Raw genomic sequence first — 19,158 nt, forward strand, 5'->3', positions numbered from 1 at the left:
TGTCCTCTCTACATATCTACTGAAGCTGAGTTTTTCATATGTTTTAGAGCTGGCTTCCCCTTTTTCTTCCATCATTTCACAGCTGTTGTTGCTTACAAGAAGTTACCTTGGTGAATAGAAGGAGTGTGCTTTTGCTGTTGGAGATCCAAATCCAACATCAATGATTCTTCAGCAGGTCATCCTGTGCTGACCACAAGGGGAGAGCAAGGTCCAAAAAGAGGGTTAAGCATTTACTGTATCCCCTTTTGATTATTACTCTGCCTGTTCTTTCTTGTACGAGATTGCTGACCTCAGTTCTCCCCCTTTGCCTTTCTGACTCGCCACCTGGTAGGATGAAGGTGCTGAACTTTGCTTATCCCTACAATGTATGTCATTAGAAGGCACCATAATCTTTGCTTGGGTCAGATTCCCATTCTCAGGAATGCTTGTATGGACACCTAGGACTCTTCAACATTTCTCTAGTGGCTAATGAAAATTATATTGGAAAAAAACATTCTGTAATGGCTATGTCATAACATTATTAGTCAGGTCCAAAGGCGTAGCATGCTCCCATTAAAGCAAAATTATGGGGAGCACCATAGGAGAGAAACTATTTTCAATGGGAAGGCTCACTCTATGATTATTGGTCGACTCCCAAATTAGAATCAGGAACAGTAGAGGGAATTCCAATGATTCAGATAAGACCTGAAGATCCTGATTTCTCTCTTGACCCATTTTTTTCCCTTTCAAGTTGGTTACTGTGACAAATCAGTTTCTTGATGCTTGAATTTGCTTCTCTTCTTCATTCTTTCATCTTTCTCTTTAATGTGATAATCTATATGCCTAGAATCTGTGATAAACTTGTTTTGACTCTTTATATTTTGTTTAAAATTTTAGGCATATTATAGGTCAAACAATATTGAGCACCTGATTGACTATAGTGTTTAATCATGATTATTGATAATTTGGGTAGACCACTGCTATTGTCTACCTTGTGAAATACTCTCACCTTCTATTATATTATTTGTATTTTTTTGCAGTTTATTGCTTATCTTTCTTTCCACTTTCAATATAGCTCCACCACTATCTACGAAAAGTCTCATTTAACAACAGTGTTGGGGAAATGATTTCCTTTGATCAGAATGGGAACCTGGAAGCGGGATTTGATATTATCAACTGGGTCACATTCCCAAATCTAAGTGTATATCGAGTCAAAGTTGGAAAATTTGATTCCAGAGCTCCCAAAGACCAAGTCTTCAGTGTTAATGTCGATGCCATTAGATGGCCCAGGAGATTTAACCAGGTATTTCGCATATAGAGTGGGGTCCCTCTCATTGGTTCAGTGAGCAGATAATGAAAATAGCTGTGTGGCCCCATTAAGGCAATTAGTTGAAGTGATTCCAAGCTTTGTGCAGTGACCCACTTGTCCTTTGGCCAACATCCACAGCAGGGTGATTTAAGTGCCCACTAAGGTTGTAATTCTTCATTCAATTTTGTACGAGAGATTAACCATGCATAATTTTTTTAAAGGTAAATAGAACAAGATTTTGAGGGGAAAATGTAACTAATGTAATATTGTAAATGGTAAAAATTGGTGGGATATAACACCAAACAATTCCATTGCAAAACGATTACCACAAACCTGGCAGGGGTGGAAATATTTGCATTAGACCTTTTTTTTTTTAATGTATTTACTTGTAAGAATGCAATAATGACCTTTGGCTAGGATGGAAAGAGTACATGTATTGGTTTAGAAGGACTTGCTCTGTGCACATTACTGTCTCAGACTACTGGATTATTCTGATTGTCTAACTAAAACCAATTTTAAGTGGTTGTCCCAGTATCAACCCAACATGTAAGTATTCTGCATTTTCTTTTCTTTGCGTCCAGGCACAGCCTCTTTCCTTGTGTAATGAACTCTGCCATCAAGGTCACAGCAAGACCAAGAAGGAAGGGAAACCATTCTGTTGTTATGATTGCCTTCCATGCCCAAGAGGAAAAGTTTCAGACCAGATGGGTAAGGATCTGATGGACTGAGTTTTAATTTGGAAGCAGGTGGTGAGGTTCATAAAACATCACATCAAGATCAAGTTGGATAGAATCAAGTCTATTCCTTTGTGTGGATGCCAGAGGCATCTCCAGGATCCAGTGCACTGGCCAGTAGGATGTTTAGCAAAGCAGAGTTTCCATTGCAAGAGTACACCATGGCTTTCATAAATTTCTCCTTCCTGTGGATGCCTTGGTGGATAGGCACTTGATCCAATTGCTTATCTAGATCTGGAAGAGAGATCTCAAAACAGATTATCATGGGAAATACCTTGACTTTTTTTCATTCTGGGTTTTGTTTTGGTTTTTTTGGTAGAACATCATAAAATACCCATAGAAGTATGCAAATTTTATTTTATTTATTTTATTTATTTTTCCAATTTATGTATGCTGCCCATCTCACTATACAAATTACACTGAATGCAAAGCAAGGATTTTTTCAGCTATCAAACTTTGATTTCATATTTCCATCAATTAAGAGTCATGCATATATTCCATTTAATGTTCTTTTGTTTTGCTGCTAACAGAATGGGGGGAGAATTACCAAGATCTTCAAAGGTTATGAGAGAACAAATCATGCCCTTTCTCATGAAAATTGGTGGAACAGGTTCCAGCCTACCTTCTTTGAAACTTAGCTTTGTATGATTTTAGGATGCTGAAGAATAAAAGAGTCCTACCTAACAGTTTAAGAATGGAACATGTAGATTATCCCTTTGTGGCTGAGCTCAGATATGACTCTTCCCTTAGTTAAGGGTTCCTGAACTGACTCATTTTCTGGAAGACCCCAAGAGAAAAGCACAACAGATTGTGACTACATAGATCACCAAATCTCAGAAGTACCAAGGCTGGAGCTAACATTGTGGGAATGAGATAATGAGCCACTAATGTGACTAAACCCCTTCATCAATCACTGGCTTGTCATGGCAAAGGGGCTTGCGTTACTCAGTGAAGCCATGAGCTATACTGTGCAGGGCCAGCCAAGATGGAGAGTTCATGACAAAGAGTTCTGAAAAAATGTGGTCCACTGGAGAAGAAATGTCAACCCACTCCAGTATCCTTGCCAAGAAAACCCTATGGACAATGTCAAAAGGCTAACAGATATGATGCCAGAAGATGAGCCCTTCAGGTCAGAAGGTGTCCAATATGCTACTGGGGAACAGCGGAGGGCAATTCCAAGTAGCTCCATAAAGAGTGAAGCAGCTGGGCCAAAGCCAAAAGGACATTCAGCTGTGAATGTATCTGGAAGCAAAAAGAAGATTCGATGCTGGAAAGAACAACATTGTATAGGTACCTGGAATGTAAGATTTATGAGCCAAGGCAAGCTGGATGTGGTCAAACATGAGATGACAAGATTGAACATCGACATCTTGGGAATCAGCGAATTAAAATGGATGGGAATGGGTGAATTTAATTCAGGTTACCGTTATATTTACTACTGTGGGCAAGAAACCCTTAGAAGAAATGGAGTAGCACTCATAGTCAATAAAAGAGTGGGAAAGGCAGTAATGGGGTACAACCTCAAAAATGACAGAATGATCTCAGTGCGAATCCAAGACAAACCATTCAGCATCACAATAATCCAGGTCTATGCCCCAACTACTGATGCCGAAGAAGCTGAAGTTGACCAGTGCTATGAAGACCCACAACACCTTCTAGAACTAGCACCAAAAAAAGATGTCCTAACCAGACTGATTATATACTTTGCAGTCAAAGATGGAGAAGCTCTATACAGACAGCAAAAACAAGACCGGGAGCTGACTATGGCTCAGATCACGAGCTTCTTACTGCAAAATTTAGTTTTAAATTTAAGATAGTCTTAAACTGAAGGTAGGGAAAACCACTAGACCATTAAGGTATGACTTAAATCATATTCCTTGTGAGTACACAGTGAAGGTGATGAATAGATTTAGGGGATTAGATCTGGTAGGCAGAGTGCCTGAAGAACTATGGATGGAGGTCTGTAACATTGTACAGGAGGCAGCAACTAAAACCATCCCAAAGAAAAAGAAATGCAAGAAAGCAAAATGGCTGTCTGATGACGCTTTACAAATAGCTGTGGAAAGAAGGAATGTGAAAAGCAAGGGTGAAAGGGAAAGATATAAGCACCTGAATGCAGATTTCCAGAGAATAGCAAGGAGAGATAAGAAGGCCTTCTTAAATGAACCATGCAAAGAAATCGAGGAAAACAATAGAATGGGGAAGACTAGAGATCTCTACAAGAAAATTGGAGATATGAAAGGAACGTTTAGTGCAAAGATGGGCATGATAAAGGACAAAAAAGGCAGGGACCTAACAGAAGCAGAAGAGATTAAAAAGAGGTGGCAAGAATACACAGAAGAACTATACAAGAAAGATCTTAATGTCCCTGATGTCCATGCTGGTGTGGTCATTGACCTTGAGCCCGATAACCTAGAGAGCAAAGTCAAGTGGGCCTAAGGAAGCATTACTAGCAACAAAGCTAGCAGAGATGACAGTATTCCAGCTGAGCTATTTAAAATCCTAAAAGATGATGCTGTTAAAGTACTGCAATCAATATGCCAGCAAGTTTGGAAAACTCAACAGAGGCCATGGGATTGGAAAAGGTCAGTTTATGTTCCAATTCCAAAGAAGGGCAATGCCAAAGAATGCTCAAACTATCGCACAATTGCACTCATTTCACATGCTAGCAAGGTTATCCTCAAAATCCTACACGCTAGACTTCAGCAGCATGTGACCGAGAACTACCGGATGTACAAGTTGGGTTTTGAAGAGGCAGAGGAACTAGAGATCAAATTGGCAACATTCACTGGATCATGCAGAAAGCACGAGAGTTCCAGAAAAACATCTACTTCTGCTTCATTGACTATGCAAAAGTCTTTGTTTGTGTGGATCACAACAAACCTTGGCAAATTCTTAAAGAGAATGGGGTACCAGACCACCTTACCTGTCTCCTGAGAAATCTGTATGCGGGCCAAGAACCAACAGTTAGAACCAGTCAGGGAACAACCGATTGGTTCAAAATAGGGAAAGGAGTACGACAAGGCTGTATACAGTACTTCACCCTGCTTATTTAACCTATATGCAGAGTACATCATGAGAAATGCCAGGCTGGACGAATCACAAGCCAGAATTAAGATTGCAGGGAGAAACATCAACAACCTCAGATATGCAGATGATACCACCCTAATGGCAGAAAGTGAAGAAGAACTAAAGAGCTTCTTGATGAGGGTGAAAGAGGAGAGTGCGAAAGCTGACTTAAAACTCAACATTAAAAAAACTAAGACCATGGCATCTGGACCCATCAATTCTAGCAAATAGAAGGGGTAGAAATGGAAGCAGTAACAGACTTTATTTACTTGGGCTCCAAGATCATCACAGATAGAGACTGCAGCCATGAAATTAAAAGACGCTTGCTCCTTGGGAGGAAAGCTATGGCAAACCTAGATAGCATATTAAAAAGCAGAGACATCACCTTGCCAACAAAGATCAGCATAATCAGATATGGTTTTTCCAGTAGCAATGTATGGCTGTGAGAGCTGGACCATAAGAAAGGCTGAGTGCCGAAGAATTGATGCCTTTGAACTGTGGTGCTGGAGAAGACTCTTAAGAGTCCCTTGGACTTCTAGGAGGTCAAACCAGTCAATCTTAAAAGAAATCAACCCTGACTGCTCATTGGAAGGATTGATAATGAAGCTCGAGCTCAGATACTTTGGTCACCTAATGCAAAGAGAGGACTTTTTGGAAAAGATCCTGATGCTGGGAAAGGTTGAAGGCAAAAGGAGAAGCGGACAGCAGAGGATGAGATGGTTAGATAGCATCACTGAAGCACTGAGCATGAAACTGAGCAAACTCAGGGAGGCAATGAAGGACAGGAAGGCCTGGCGCAATATGGTTCATGGGGTCACGAAGAATCGGACATGACTTAACGACTGAACAACAACAACAACAAAAAACCTGAATAAAAATGTTGTCCGAACCCATCTCTGGAAATGCTTTTCTTTGAAAGGGGAGGGTTTGTTGCTGAGCGTCAGGAGAAGATCAACCCTTCAAAAAATCAATTACTACAAAATGAGAAAGGAAAGAAAAGCAAGTTGAAAATCCCAGATTCCTTTTTTAGCTTTGGAATAAAACCTACCTTCTGATTATAACAGCTTTATTTAAAAAAAGAGTTGACCAACTGTTTCCACCGGACCTAAAAATAAATGGAATGCTCTATTTCCATTTTTTCTTCCCAAACAACAGAGTCAGGGAAAACCAAAGAGGAGGCTAAGCCTAAACTTGTAGGCAAGAAAAGTCAGCTGACTGCTAGGGTAGATCTCAGAGCTCTCTTCCTGCTACCTTTGATACATGGGGAGGGAGGATTGCCACCGTCATTCTTAAGGCCTTTCTCCAGGTCATCCAATAGAAAAGAGGGAGATTATTCCAAGCAAAACAGAGCAAAGGTATCTGTTACATTGGGGAAAAAAAACAGAATGATGTTCTGAATCCCCATGTTCTACCCAGGACCAGTGTTTTGACTGAAATGGATTCCCATCTCCAAGAAATACATGCTGAACCTTTCCAAGATATTTCAAAATGTCTGAGCAGTGGCAGCCGATAAACAGGCATCTGCCCAGCTTCCGCAGTGGTGGAACAGGAGACAAACCCAGGTTCTATTCCACTTTCATCCATGGAAAGTGATGGTGACTTTGGCCCAGTCGCTCTCTCTCCCAAATATTTCCCACCAGGTTGTTGTTGTAGGGAAAGCAGAACAACAGAGAGCTATGACTGTTTGCCTAGAGCTTTTGAAGAAAAGGTGGGATATAAATTGAATGAGTGAATAACAAAAAAAAAAAAGTGAGACACTGGATTATGCCATATGAAAACAACTCCATGAGAATCATGCACTTGCCCTTGGAACTCACATTGTGTACTGAATTCTTAATTTCATCTTGATTCTATACATCAGCTTCTAAATAAAGAGACCCGGTTTTTCCTTTTCAGACATGGATTCTTGTTACTACTGTCCAGAGGATCACTATCCCAGCAAAGCCCAGGATCAGTGCCTTCCAAAAGGTATCAGCTTCCTGTCTTTCCAAGAGCCTTTGGGGATCACTTTGGCCATTTCTGCTCTTTTATGTTCCTCCATCACAGCCCTGGTCCTCGCAGTCTTTCTTCAGCACAAGGACACTCCCATAGTCAAGGCCAACAACCGGGGCCTCAGCTATGCCCTCCTGCTCTCCCTTCTGCTTTCCTTTCTCTGCCCTTTGCTTTTCCTTGGTCGGCCTCAGACGGCAACCTGTCTTCTTCGCCAAACCACTTTTGGCATCATCTTCTCTGTGGCTGTTTCCTGTGTGGTGGCCAAAACCCTCACTGTGGTCCTGGCTTTCATGGCCACCAGGCCAGGCTCTCAGATGAGGACCTGGGTGGGGAAAAGGCTGGCCCTCATTATGGTGCTTTCCTGTTCCCTCTTTCAAACCACTCTTTGCACTGTGTGGCTGGCGAGCTCTGCCCCCTTCCCAGATCTTGACATGCACTCTCTGCCTCAGGAAGTGGTCCTGGAGTGCAACGAAGGCTCCCCTGCCATGTTTGCTTCTGTCCTGGGTTTCATCGGCCTCTTGGCCATGATCAGCTTTATGGTGGCTTTCCTTGGCAGGAACCTCCCAGACAGTTTCAATGAAGCCAAATTTATCACCCTTAGCATGCTGCTCTTTTGCAGCGTCTGGATCTCTTTTGTTCCAGCCTACCAGAGCACCAAAGGGAAATACACGGTGGCTGTGGAGATCTTCTCCATCTTAGCTTCAGGTGCTGGATTACTGGTCCTCATTTTCTTTCCCAAACTCTACATCATCTTGATAAAACCTGAGCTGAATAGCAGGCAACAGCTCATGAGAAAAGTCCTTATACAATGAAGTATAAGAATCATTCGCTTTATACACAACAGAATTTAGATTAGTGGTAAATCCACTGTGGGGCTGCCAGCAGTGTCAAGTGTCTTAAGTGTTTATTAAAACAGAAAGGGTGGGTATGAATGTAATAATAAAATAAAATAAAAATTCATCTTGCTCCATCCCTCCTAGGTGTTCTTAAACAATATTTTCTTTTCCTCTCCAGCACAGTTATTTTATTTTGCCCTCTGTCATGCATGAAACTATCCTTAGTTAGGAGGATAGTTAACTTAACTCTGATATACAGGACAAGACTATTTTCGCTTTTTTCCCATTATAGCTTTCTGCTAGCCAAAAGCCACTTTGTACAATGCAGTTTCTTCCATTAATATATATCCGTAGCGGCTGCTTTCAGTGATGCTTAATGCTTCACCAAAAATTAGAAAGAAAAATGTTGAAGGATCTCTGCAAAAATAGACCTAACTGAAGTTGCTCCCAGCCCAAGGTCATTGTGCTGCTTTAGATCCAGGATGATACTGCACTTCTCAGATTGCAGCCTTATTTCTGCAGAAGTAATCTCAGGGACATAAGGTGAGGTGAGCTCCAGGCCCCACCCAGAACCAAAGGGGAATCCTCTCTCCCTTGAATGAGATTGACAAAAAAATTCAATTCTGCCCCTGACTGACACCCACCTACCAGGACAGTTCCCAGAGCAGAAGTGATTGGGATCTTGGTTAAGTACAAGGACATTCCTAGAGACAAAGCCAAGAATCAGAATCTCATCAACATTCTCCTCATTGCCCTCCTGCTCTGCTGTATTATGGTAAAAGCTGAGTTGAATGTAAGGCAGCCCCTGATGAGAAGAAAGAATTAATGCATTGAAGTCTAAGTCAATTAGATGAGAATCATTTCAGATTCAGAAGCAAAAAGTTGTTTTGGAGCACATAGGAATAGCTAATATAAATATTCCTGGCACCTTCTTAAAGTAATTGCATCTTTTCCCAGGATCCTCCAGGGGCTCTCCACACTTGCTGACTATCTTGGGTGAAGAGGTATTTGGTTTAAGGAGTTCTTAACAGGTGCTACATATGTACCCATAAAACCCTGCTCCTTGAAGTCACTATATTTTACTACATCAAGAAGTTTTAACTCTATCATAACTTTTTAACTTGTTCTCAAAGAATGTTGTCAAAAGTCTGATGCATTTCCATGATCCTTTTGTTATATTCCCAGCCAGCAAAGACTTCTCAATCGATAGGTGTACTAAAACCTGCATTCTCCACATTTTAGAATTCTTCCCTTTCGATATCTCCATCAATAATGCCCTTACATTGTGGTCTTTCAAGGCACGTTATTCTCATCAGATCAATTCTTAATGGATGTTTTCCTGTATTTATTCTAAGTGACAACTATAGGGTAAACTTTACCCATATTGTGATCATAATGGATTAAGCAGGTCTACCACTTAGCAGCCCTAATTATTTGAAGTTTGATGTAAACATCGAATAAGAGTGGAGGATTTGAACTATTCGATCTATTGCTGGGGTTTGCAGCCTTCATTCTAGCATGGACATGGGGGATTAAATAGATCACTTACCTATTTCACTTCAGCAGAATTGAAGAAAAGTAAAGAAAGGAACATCAGTTACTATATGACGATGGGGCTTCTTGATATTGAAGCACTCTGTGATTGAGGAAAATAGCCCTATTTAGGATTTCTACTCAAATTTATGCCTTTGGTGTAGAAAAATATGAGGTGCATTAAAGTCCCCTTTGAGTTGAAACACCCACAGAATACATAAAACCACAACAATATTATGACTACCATGATCCAGGGTGGGGTTGGAATGTTACAAACATCCCATTCAAGTGCTGAAAGAAAGGTCAATAGGAAAGTAGGTCTGTCCTGGGGACCCACTTTTATTATTCCACATCTAAATTATTGTTTCCATTTCTAAATTAATAAACACTGCAACCCTCTTGTGAGGATGGATGAATTCATGTCAAAAATATCAGTTAATTATCATATTTTGGCAGGGCTGAAGAAAAAAATATGGAAAATTGCTAAACTGAAGCTTAGTGACCAAATCTGGATCAGAAACCCACAAACTGCACTGAAATAAAAATATGGATGGCAAATATGACATTTCAAAGCCAGCCCCAAATGGGGATGGGCTTTCATCACAGCACCACTCTTGCCCTGTTGCCTGTTTTGACCGCACTTGGACACGCCCTGCACTGGTCTCTCTTTTTTTAGGAAGTTGCATTCTTTTGAAACTTTTAAGAAAAGAGAAAAACTTTTGTGAATCTATAGGGGAAAAATGTTTTCTTCTGCTACATGAACATCTGATTATAAGTAGGTGTTTAAATTCCCCATAATTATCGAATTTAGGATGATTACTTGGACAACTCCTCCTGACGACAAGGGGTTTTCTGGTAGTGACTAACAAAACAGTAAATCAAGATTAAAGAGGATTTTTAATTTGCGCTGGAACATTTGGAGCAGGGATTTTGAAGCAATTGGGACCCCTGAACTTACTAATGAAGTTGATGCTGCTGGTCATGCAAGAATAGCACAGCACAGCATCAACACTTGAATGACTGGAAAAGAATAGATGACTTGATGTTACGGAGAAGATGTGAATGCATAGGGATGAACTTTCTTCTCATGATTCTCATGCTGCTTCCTTGGACAGTGTGTGACATTCCGGTTGCTAAATGCATAATCAGTGACCCTCGACAAATCAAGCATAAATATTATCAGTCAGGGGATGTCATCATAGCTGACATTACTTCTCAGAGCTACATGTTTTCCAACCCTCTCAACTTTGAAAAGCATCCTTCTTCTGAACTCCTTGATGACCTCATGTAAGCAATTGATACCTGAAACCAAATGTTTAAGGGGATGGGTCTCTCCTTAGATTTGGGCAGCAGGAATAACTATCACTTTTCAATCAAAGCAAAAACTAAGGGACATACTATCCTTTTGGCTTTGTAATTTCTCATCAATTTTAAGAGAATTGTTCATTTCACTTTCCTGATACATCTAAGTAAGGTTGATGCTAACTTATTTCCCTTAGAAAAGCACCCATCTTTCATTATGAAGTGTGAAATGAAAGATAACTAAAAGCTGTCAAAGACACAAGTCAGTAAAACAATCCCTATCAATGTCATGGTGGGATTTGAATCTTGTGTGAGGAAGAACATGATCTTGCAACTAAGTAGCATTCTTGGGGGGATAGTTAGAGGTACGGTAATGGGAAGCTCATGTGCCAAAGATAGGATGCTCGACTAATCTAAATCCTATCTCTGTTAGTAGGACATGCAGTCTATGGCTACACCATATTTCCTGCTATATTATGCAGTTGGTGGAACTCTTTCCATATATACAAAAAGTCCCTTGCCGTTTTCTCTCAGACATGTTCTCTTTTTTAGCAATGAAGGTTAACACTGGGGAGGATTTTTGGAAACAATATCCAGACAGAGATAGTTAAATAGAGATTTAAATGCACCTCACTGAAATGTGTGCATTGTGGTACATGATTTTTGAAAAAAAGTACCATTTTGGCACTGTGCTTTAGAAAGTCCATGGGTGATCTGCCAGCACAAAGCCAGTTTTGGTGGATCCCATCTTTTCAGTTAGAAATATTTGAGGACCTGAGCCTGGGTTTAATTGCAGCTGCCCAGATCTCTTATCATCCAGTAATATGACAAAATACAAGGCCTCAATTTTAAGGAAATGGGAATTTAGCAAGCCTTAAACTTCTGAACTAGAGACAATTCAATGGTGCAGGCTTATCCCATTGCAGATTTCTGACTCAGACCTACCAGCATGTCCTGGCTCTTGAATTTGCTGTGAAGGAGATCAACGAAAATACCCAGATGTTGCAGAATCTCTCCCTGGGTTTCAACATTTATAATGACTACTTCACTGGAAGCTTAACTTATCTTTCCTCACTGGTGCTCCTCTCCACATGGGGCAAGTTCATTCCAAACTACAAATGTGATGCCCAAAGTACTACTGTGGCTGTCATTGGGGGACCCAACTCCAAGTCATGTCTTTTCATGGCAACCATTCTGAGCATCTACAAGATACCACAGGTAAGGTGCACATTTGGAGCATCAAATTTTAACACCCCTGATCGACCTCTCTTCTATTGTCCAGTATAAATTTTTATTAGTTTGGGACAAAGAAGGTGCTATCATCTAGAGGTGATGTTTTTTCTCTGACTTAAATGTCAGTCCTGACCCAGAAGGGGAACCCTTTAAAAGTCATTTGGAACCAGCAATTCACAGCATCTCTCCTGGATCCCTGAGGAAGGGGATAGAGTCTGGAGCTGGAAGAGGTTCAGAAGGTCTCCACTTGTGAACAGGAAGAGAAGGGTCAGGGAGTTGGCAGGAAGGACATCTCAAAGCAGCAGCATCCACCAGAGGGAAGGCAAAACCTGCAAGTGGGTGGGCATGACTTTTGCTATCAAAGCCCTGTATGTTTTGTGCACGTGACGAGGTCACTGCTATACTTTCAGTTACTTGTAATAATTCAATATAGCAATTTTTTTTTAGTTTTTATGGGTTTTAGACTCAGCCTTTCAATACTCTCTCCTCATTCTGTCAACTCATGTTACTAAAATAAGTAATATAGACCTCAAAACTGAAAAAAAAATGTGGCACTTATGGTAGTTGCACCAGGAAGGGTCTGATTTAACTTCCTAGAGGAACTTATTCCAATTTCTTCTTAAGGAATTCAGGAACAACTTTCTATCTTTTCTGACAACACCATTCTTCAGATTGTATTAATTGCCTTGCTTATATACTGTATCTATTTACAAAGTACTGATTAAACAAATGGTTTGTGACCATTCATTTTGAGAAAATTCTTACGATTCAAAGCATTGCTCTCTACAGTTGCATTCCTAATCTGGTAAAAATCTCTCTTTTCCCAGTGCTTGGCAATTATTTGGGTGGAAATTTATCTTCAGGGTAGAATATGAGTGTTTATTGCCCTAACAAGTGGGAAACAAATGAAAATGCTTCCCAAACTGCCACTACATCTTGGAAAATAGAGAAAAGTCAAGACCTGTTCCCATCACTTTTCATCCTCTACCCTGTATCAAAAGATGGGTTGAATACCCACCCTTCAGGCACTTGAATGTTACCACCACACATCCTACCTACTTTGCCTATCTTTTCTTTATAGCTTGGATATGGTTCTTCTCCTGTGATACGTGACCCATCCCAACAAGCTTTTTTCCAATGGATGTTCCCTAAAAGAAACCAGCAGTATGTGGGGATGCTCCAGCTGCTTTTGCTTTTCAGATGGACCTGGGTTGGTGTCATTTTTATACAGGATGACAACGGCCTCAGGTTTGTACAGAATGAACTTCCCAAGTTTTCCCAGGGAGGTATCTGCTTTGACTTTGTAAAAGCATTGCCAACCGTATATTTTGAAAAAGGCATTCATGACATGATAGAGTCATGGTTCAAAATACACCAATTGATATTTAGTAGCACGGCCAGTGTTGTATTCTTCCATGATATAACTCAGATTACAGTCTTTCTGAGAATGTTCCCCAGAATTTCAGAAATTGAAGACATACCAATGAAGACAGGCAAAGTCTGGATGATGACTGCACAGATGGAGTTCACTTCTGTTCCCTTTCAACAATCTTTGGACATAGATATCGTTCATGGTGTCCTAGCCTTTGCAACCCAGTCAAAGGAAGTGGTAGGCTTCCAAAATTTTCTTCAGAGGAAAAACCCTGGTGTGGAGACTAGAGATGGGTTTATTAAGGACTTTTGGAAACAGGCATTTGATTGTTCCTTCCCAACCTCCTTGGAAGAGGAGAATGTTTGGAATCGCTGCACTGGGAAGGAGAAGCTAGAGGCTCTTCCTCGGTCTGTGTTTGACATGAGCATAAGTCCCCATAGTTATAGTGTCTACAATGCGGTTCATGCTGTGGCCCACATGTTGCAGTCCATGACTTCATTAAAGTTGAAACACAGAACTATGTCAGACAAAGGAGAAAAGAAGCTCCTGAATCTACAGGTCTGGCAGGTAATGTCCTGATTACACAAACAGAAGAGAGACTGTCCTCTCTACATATCTACTGAAGCTGAGTTTTTCATATGTTTTAGAGCTGGCTTCCCCTTTTTCTTCCATCATTTCACAGCTGTTGTTGCTTACAAGAAGTTACCTTGCTGAATAGAAGGAGTGTGCTTTTGCTGTTGGAGATCCAAATCCAACATCAATGATTCTTCAGCAGGTCATCCTGCGCTGACCACAAGGGGAGAGTAAGGTCCAAAAAGAGAGTTAAGCATTTCCTGAGTCCCCTCCTGATTATTATTCTGCCTGCTCTTTCTTATATGAGATTGCTGACCTCAGTTCTCCCCCTTTGCCTTTCTGACTCTCCTCCTGGTAGGATGAAGGTGCTGAACTTTGCTTATCCCTACAATGTACTATATGTCATTAGAAGGCACCGTAATCTTTGCTTGGGTCACATTCCCATTCTCAGGAATGCTTGTATGGACAGCCTGAACTCTTCATCCTTCAACATTCTGTAATAGCTCATGAAAATTATATTGGAAAAAAAAATTCTGTAATGGCTATCACACATAACATTATTAGTCAGGTCCAAAGGCATACATTGCTCCCATTAAAGCAAAATTATGGGGAGCACCATAGGAGAGAAAATATTTTCACTGGGAAGGCTCACTGTATGACTGTTGGTCAACTCCCAAATTAGAATGAGGAACAGTAGAGGGAATTCCAATGATGCAAATAAGACACGGGGATCCTGGTTTCTCTCTTGACTCATTTTTTCCCTTTCGATTGGTTACTGTAACAAAACAATATATTGATGCTTGAATTTGCTTGTCTTCTTCATTCTTTCTTCTTTCTCTTTAATGTGATAAACCATATGCTTAGAATCTGTGATAAACTTGTTTTGACTCTTTATATTTTGTTTAAAATTTTAAGCATAAGTCAAGCAATAGTGAGCACCTGATTGACTATACTGTTTAATCACAATTATTGATAATTTAGGTAGATGCTGCTAATGTCTACAGTACCTTGTGAAATACTCTCACCTTCTATTATATTATTTGTATTTTTTTGCATAGTTTATTGCTTATCTTTCTTTCCACTTTCAATATAGTTCCACCACTATCTACGAAAAGTCTCATTTAACAACAGTGTTGGGGAAATGATTTCCTTTGATCAGAATGGGAACCTGGAAGCGGGATTTGATATTATCAACTGGGTCACATTCCCAAATCTAAGTCTACATCGAGTCAAAGTTGGAAAATTTGATCCCAGAGCTCCCAAAGACCAAGTCTTCAGTGTTAATGGCGATGCCATTAGATGGCCCAGGAGATTTAACCAGGTATTTCGCATATAGAGTGGGGTCCCTCTCATTGGTTCAGTGAGAAGATAATGAAAATAGCTGTGTGGCCTCATTAAGGCAATTAGTTGGAGAGATTTCCCAGCTTTGTGCAGTGAGCCAGCTCTTCTTTGGCCAAAATCCACAGCAGGGAGATTTAAGTACCTACCAAGTCTGTAATTCTTCGTACAATTACATACAAAAGATTACCCTTGCATAATGGTTTTCTTTTTCTTATTTTTTTTAAGGTAAATATAAGAAGATTTTGAGGGGAAAATGTAACTAATATAATATTGTAACTGGTAGAAATTGGTGGGATACAACACGAAACAATTCCATTGCAAAACGATTACCACAAACCTGGCAGGGGTGGAAATATTTGCATTAGACCTTTTTTTTTAATGTATTTACTTGTAAGAATGCAATAATGACCTTTGGCTAGGATGGAAAGAGTACATGTATTGGTTTAGAAGGACTTGCTCTATGCACATTACTGTCTCAGACTACTGGATTATTCTGATTGTCTAACTAAAACCAATTTTAAGTGGTTGTCCCAGTATCAACCCAACATGTAAGTATTCTGCATTTTCTTTTCTTTGCGTCCAGGCACAGCCTCTTTCCTTGTGTAATGAACTCTGCCATCAAGGTCACAGCAAGACCAAGAAGGAAGGGAAACCATTCTGTTGTTATGATTGCCTTCCATGCCCAAGAGGAAAAGTTTCAGACCAGATGGGTAAGGATCTGATGGACTGAGTTTTAATTTGGAAGCAGGTGATGAGGTTCATAAAACATCACATCAAGATCAAGTTGGATAGAATCAAGTCTATTCCTTTGTGTGGATGCCAGAGGCATCTCCAGGATCCAGTGCACTGGCTAGTAGGATATGTGAAGGAGTAAGTTTCCATTGCAATAGTACACTATGGCTTTCATAATTTCCTCCTCCCTGTGGATGCCTTGGTGAATAGACGCTTGATCCAATTGCTTATCAAGATCTGGAAGAGAGATCTCAAAACAGGAATCCATGTTTCCATTATTATGGGAAATACCTTGACTTTTTTTTTTCTAGAATGTCATAAAATACCCATAGAGGTATGCAAATTTTATTTTATTTATTTTATTTAGTTTTCCAATTTACGTATACAGCCCATCTCACTATACAAATTACACTGAATGCAAAGCAAGGACTTTTTCCAGCTATCAAACTTTGATTTTGTATTTCCATCGATTAACAGGAGAGTCATGCAAATAGTCCATGTAATGTTCTTTTGTTTTGCTCCTCACAGAATGGGGGGAGAATTACCAAGATGTTCAAAGGCTATTAGAGAACAAATCATGCCCTTTCTCATGAAAATTGGTAGAACAAGTTTCAGCTTACCTTCTTTGAAACTTAGCTTTGTATGATCTTAGGATGCTGAAGAATAAAAGAGTCATAGCTAAGGGTTTAAAAATGGAAAATGTGCATTATCCCTTTGTGGCTGAGCTCAGATAGGCTCTTCCCTTAGTTAAGGGTTCCTGAATTGACTCATTTTCTGGAAGTCTCAGAAGTACCAACCAAGGCTGGAGCTAACATGGTGGGAATGAGATAATGAGGCAGTTACCTGACTAAAAATGTTGTCTGAACCCATCGCTGGAAATGCTTTCTTTGAAAGGGGAGGGTTTGTTGCTCAGCTTCATGAGAACATCAACCCTTCAAGAAATCAATTACTACAAAATGAGAAAGGAAAGAAAAGCAATTTGATAATCCCAGATTCCTTTTTTAATCTTTTTTAGCTCTATTTCCATTTTTTCTTCCCAAACAACAGAGTCAGGGAAAACCAAAAAGGAGGCTAAGCCCAAACTCATAGGCAAGAAAAGTCAGCTGACTGCTAGGGTAGATCTCAGAGCTCTCTTCCTGCTACCTTTGATACATGGGGAGGGAGGATTGCCACCATCATTCTTAAGGCCTTTCTCCAGGTGATCCAATAGAAAAGAGGGAGATTATTCCAAGCAAAACAGAGCAAAGATATCTGTTACATTGGGGAAAATAAACAAAATGATGTTCTGAATCCCCATGTTCTACGCAGGACCAGTGTTTTGATTGAAATGGATTCACATCTCCAAGAAATACATGCTGAACCTTGTGTGGCAGTCAATAAACAGGCATCTGCTGAGCTTCCACTGTGATGGACTAGGAGACAAACTCAGGTTCTAGTCCACTCTCATCTATGGAAAGTGATGGTGACTTTGGCCCAGTCGCTCTCTCTCCCAAATATATCCTACCAGGTTGTTGTTGTAGGGAAAGCAGAACAACAGAGGGCTATGACTGTTTGCCTAGAGCTTTTGAAGAAAAGGTGGGATATAAATTGAATGAGTGAATAACAAGAAAAAAAAGTGAGACACTGGATTATGCCATATGAAAACAATTCCTTGAGAATCATGCACTTGCCCTTGGAACTCACATTGTGTACTGAGCTCTTATTTTCATCTTGATTCTATACATCAACTTCTAAATAAAGAGACCTGGTTTTTCCTTTTCAGACATGGATTCTTGTTACTACTGTCCAGAGGATCACTATCCCAGCAAAGCCCAGGATCAGTGCCTTCCAAAAGGTATCAGCTTCCTGTCTTTCCAAGAGCCTTTGGGGATCACTTTGGCCATTTCTGCTCTTTTATGTTCCTCCATCACAGCCCTGGTCCTCGCAGTCTTTCTTCAGCACAAGGACACTCCCATAGTCAAGGCCAACAACCGGGGCCTCAGCTATGCCCTCCTGCTCTCCCTTCTGCTTTCCTTTCTCTGCCCTTTGCTTTTCCTTGGTCGGCCTCAGACGGCAACCTGTCTTCTTCGCCAAACCACTTTTGGCATCATCTTCTCTGTGGCTGTTTCCTGTGTGGTGGCCAAAACCCTCACTGTGGTCCTGGCTTTCATGGCCACCAGGCCAGGCTCTCAGATGAGGACCTGGGTGGGGAAAAGGCTGGCCCTCATTATGGTGCTTTCCTGTTCCCTCTTTCAAACCACTCTTTGCACTGTGTGGCTGGCGAGCTCTGCCCCCTTCCCAGATCTTGACATGCACTCTCTGCCTCAGGAAGTGGTCCTGGAGTGCAACGAAGGCTCCCCTGCCATGTTTGCTTCTGTCCTGGGTTTCATCGGCCTCTTGGCCATGATCAGCTTTATGGTGGCTTTCCTTGGCAGGAACCTCCCAGACAGTTTCAATGAAGCCAAATTTATCACCCTTAGCATGCTGCTCTTTTGCAGCGTCTGGATCTCTTTTGTTCCAGCCTACCAGAGCACCAAAGGGAAATACACGGTGGCTGTGGAGATCTTCTCCATCTTAGCTTCAGGTGCTGGATTACTGGTCCTCATTTTCTTTCCCAAACTCTACATCATCTTGATAAAACCTGAGCTGAATAGCAGGCAACAGCTCATGAGAAAAGTCCTTATACAATGAAGTATAAGAATCATTCGCTTTATACACAACAGAATTTAGATTAGTGGTAAATCCACTGTGGGGCTGCCAGCAGTGTCAAGTGTCTTAAGTGTTTATTAAAACAGAAAGGGTGGGTATGAATGTAATAATAAAATAAAATAAAAATTCATCTTGCTCCATCCCTCCTAGGTGTTCTTAAACAATATTTTCTTTTCCTCTCCAGCACAGTTATTTTATTTTGCCCTCTGTCATGCATGAAACTATCCTTAGTTAGGAGGATAGTTAACTTAACTCTGATATACAGGACAAGACTATTTTCGCTTTTTTCCCATTATAGCTTTCTGCTAGCCAAAAGCCACTTTGTACAATGCAGTTTCTTCCATTAATATATATCCGTAGCGGCTGCTTTCAGTGATGCTTAATGCTTCACCAAAAATTAGAAAGAAAAATGTTGAAGGATCTCTGCAAAAATAGACCTAACTGAAGTTGCTCCCAGCCCAAGGT

General features: G+C 40.6%; 2 protein-coding genes across 2 annotated transcripts; both read left to right on the forward strand.

Moving 5' to 3' along the window:
- Positions 1 to 332: 332 nt before the first annotated feature.
- On the forward strand, positions 333 to 7,895 carry LOC148215324 (vomeronasal type-2 receptor 26-like). Its single transcript, XM_088144143.1, has 3 exons — positions 333 to 365; positions 1,870 to 1,996; positions 6,988 to 7,895. The coding sequence occupies exons 1-3, from the start codon at positions 333 to 335 to the stop codon at positions 7,893 to 7,895; spliced, it is 1,068 nt and encodes a 355-aa protein (XP_088000269.1).
- Positions 7,896 to 9,529: 1,634 nt separating this feature from the next.
- On the forward strand, positions 9,530 to 18,675 carry LOC148215325 (vomeronasal type-2 receptor 26-like). Its single transcript, XM_088144144.1, has 5 exons — positions 9,530 to 9,557; positions 10,568 to 10,739; positions 11,681 to 11,972; positions 15,857 to 15,983; positions 17,768 to 18,675. The coding sequence occupies exons 1-5, from the start codon at positions 9,530 to 9,532 to the stop codon at positions 18,673 to 18,675; spliced, it is 1,527 nt and encodes a 508-aa protein (XP_088000270.1).
- Positions 18,676 to 19,158: the final 483 nt, after the last annotated feature.

The sequence above is a fragment of the Python bivittatus genome, unplaced genomic scaffold, assembly GCF_059951505.1.
Source record: "Python bivittatus isolate LINGU-HERP-01145 unplaced genomic scaffold, Pbiv_v1 ctg000430_np1212, whole genome shotgun sequence".
Taxonomy (NCBI): Eukaryota; Metazoa; Chordata; class Lepidosauria; order Squamata; family Pythonidae; genus Python; species Python bivittatus.

What these genes read in the sequence shown, in the direction of transcription:
- LOC148215325 (XM_088144144.1), top strand. Translation starts at nt 9,530, where the DNA reads ATGGGGCTTCTTGATATTGAAGCACTCT. An exon ending in GAACTCCTTGATGACCTCAT is followed by an intron (nt 10,740 to 11,680) that starts GTAAGCAATTGA and finishes ATCCCATTGCAG; the next exon opens with ATTTCTGACTCAGACCTACC. An exon ending in AAAAGTTTCAGACCAGATGG is followed by an intron (nt 15,984 to 17,767) that starts GTAAGGATCTGA and finishes TTTCCTTTTCAG; the next exon opens with ACATGGATTCTTGTTACTAC.
- LOC148215324 (XM_088144143.1), top strand. Translation starts at nt 333, where the DNA reads ATGAAGGTGCTGAACTTTGCTTATCCCTACAAT. An exon ending in ACTTTGCTTATCCCTACAAT is followed by an intron (nt 366 to 1,869) that starts GTATGTCATTAG and finishes CTTTGCGTCCAG; the next exon opens with GCACAGCCTCTTTCCTTGTG. An exon ending in AAAAGTTTCAGACCAGATGG is followed by an intron (nt 1,997 to 6,987) that starts GTAAGGATCTGA and finishes TTTCCTTTTCAG; the next exon opens with ACATGGATTCTTGTTACTAC.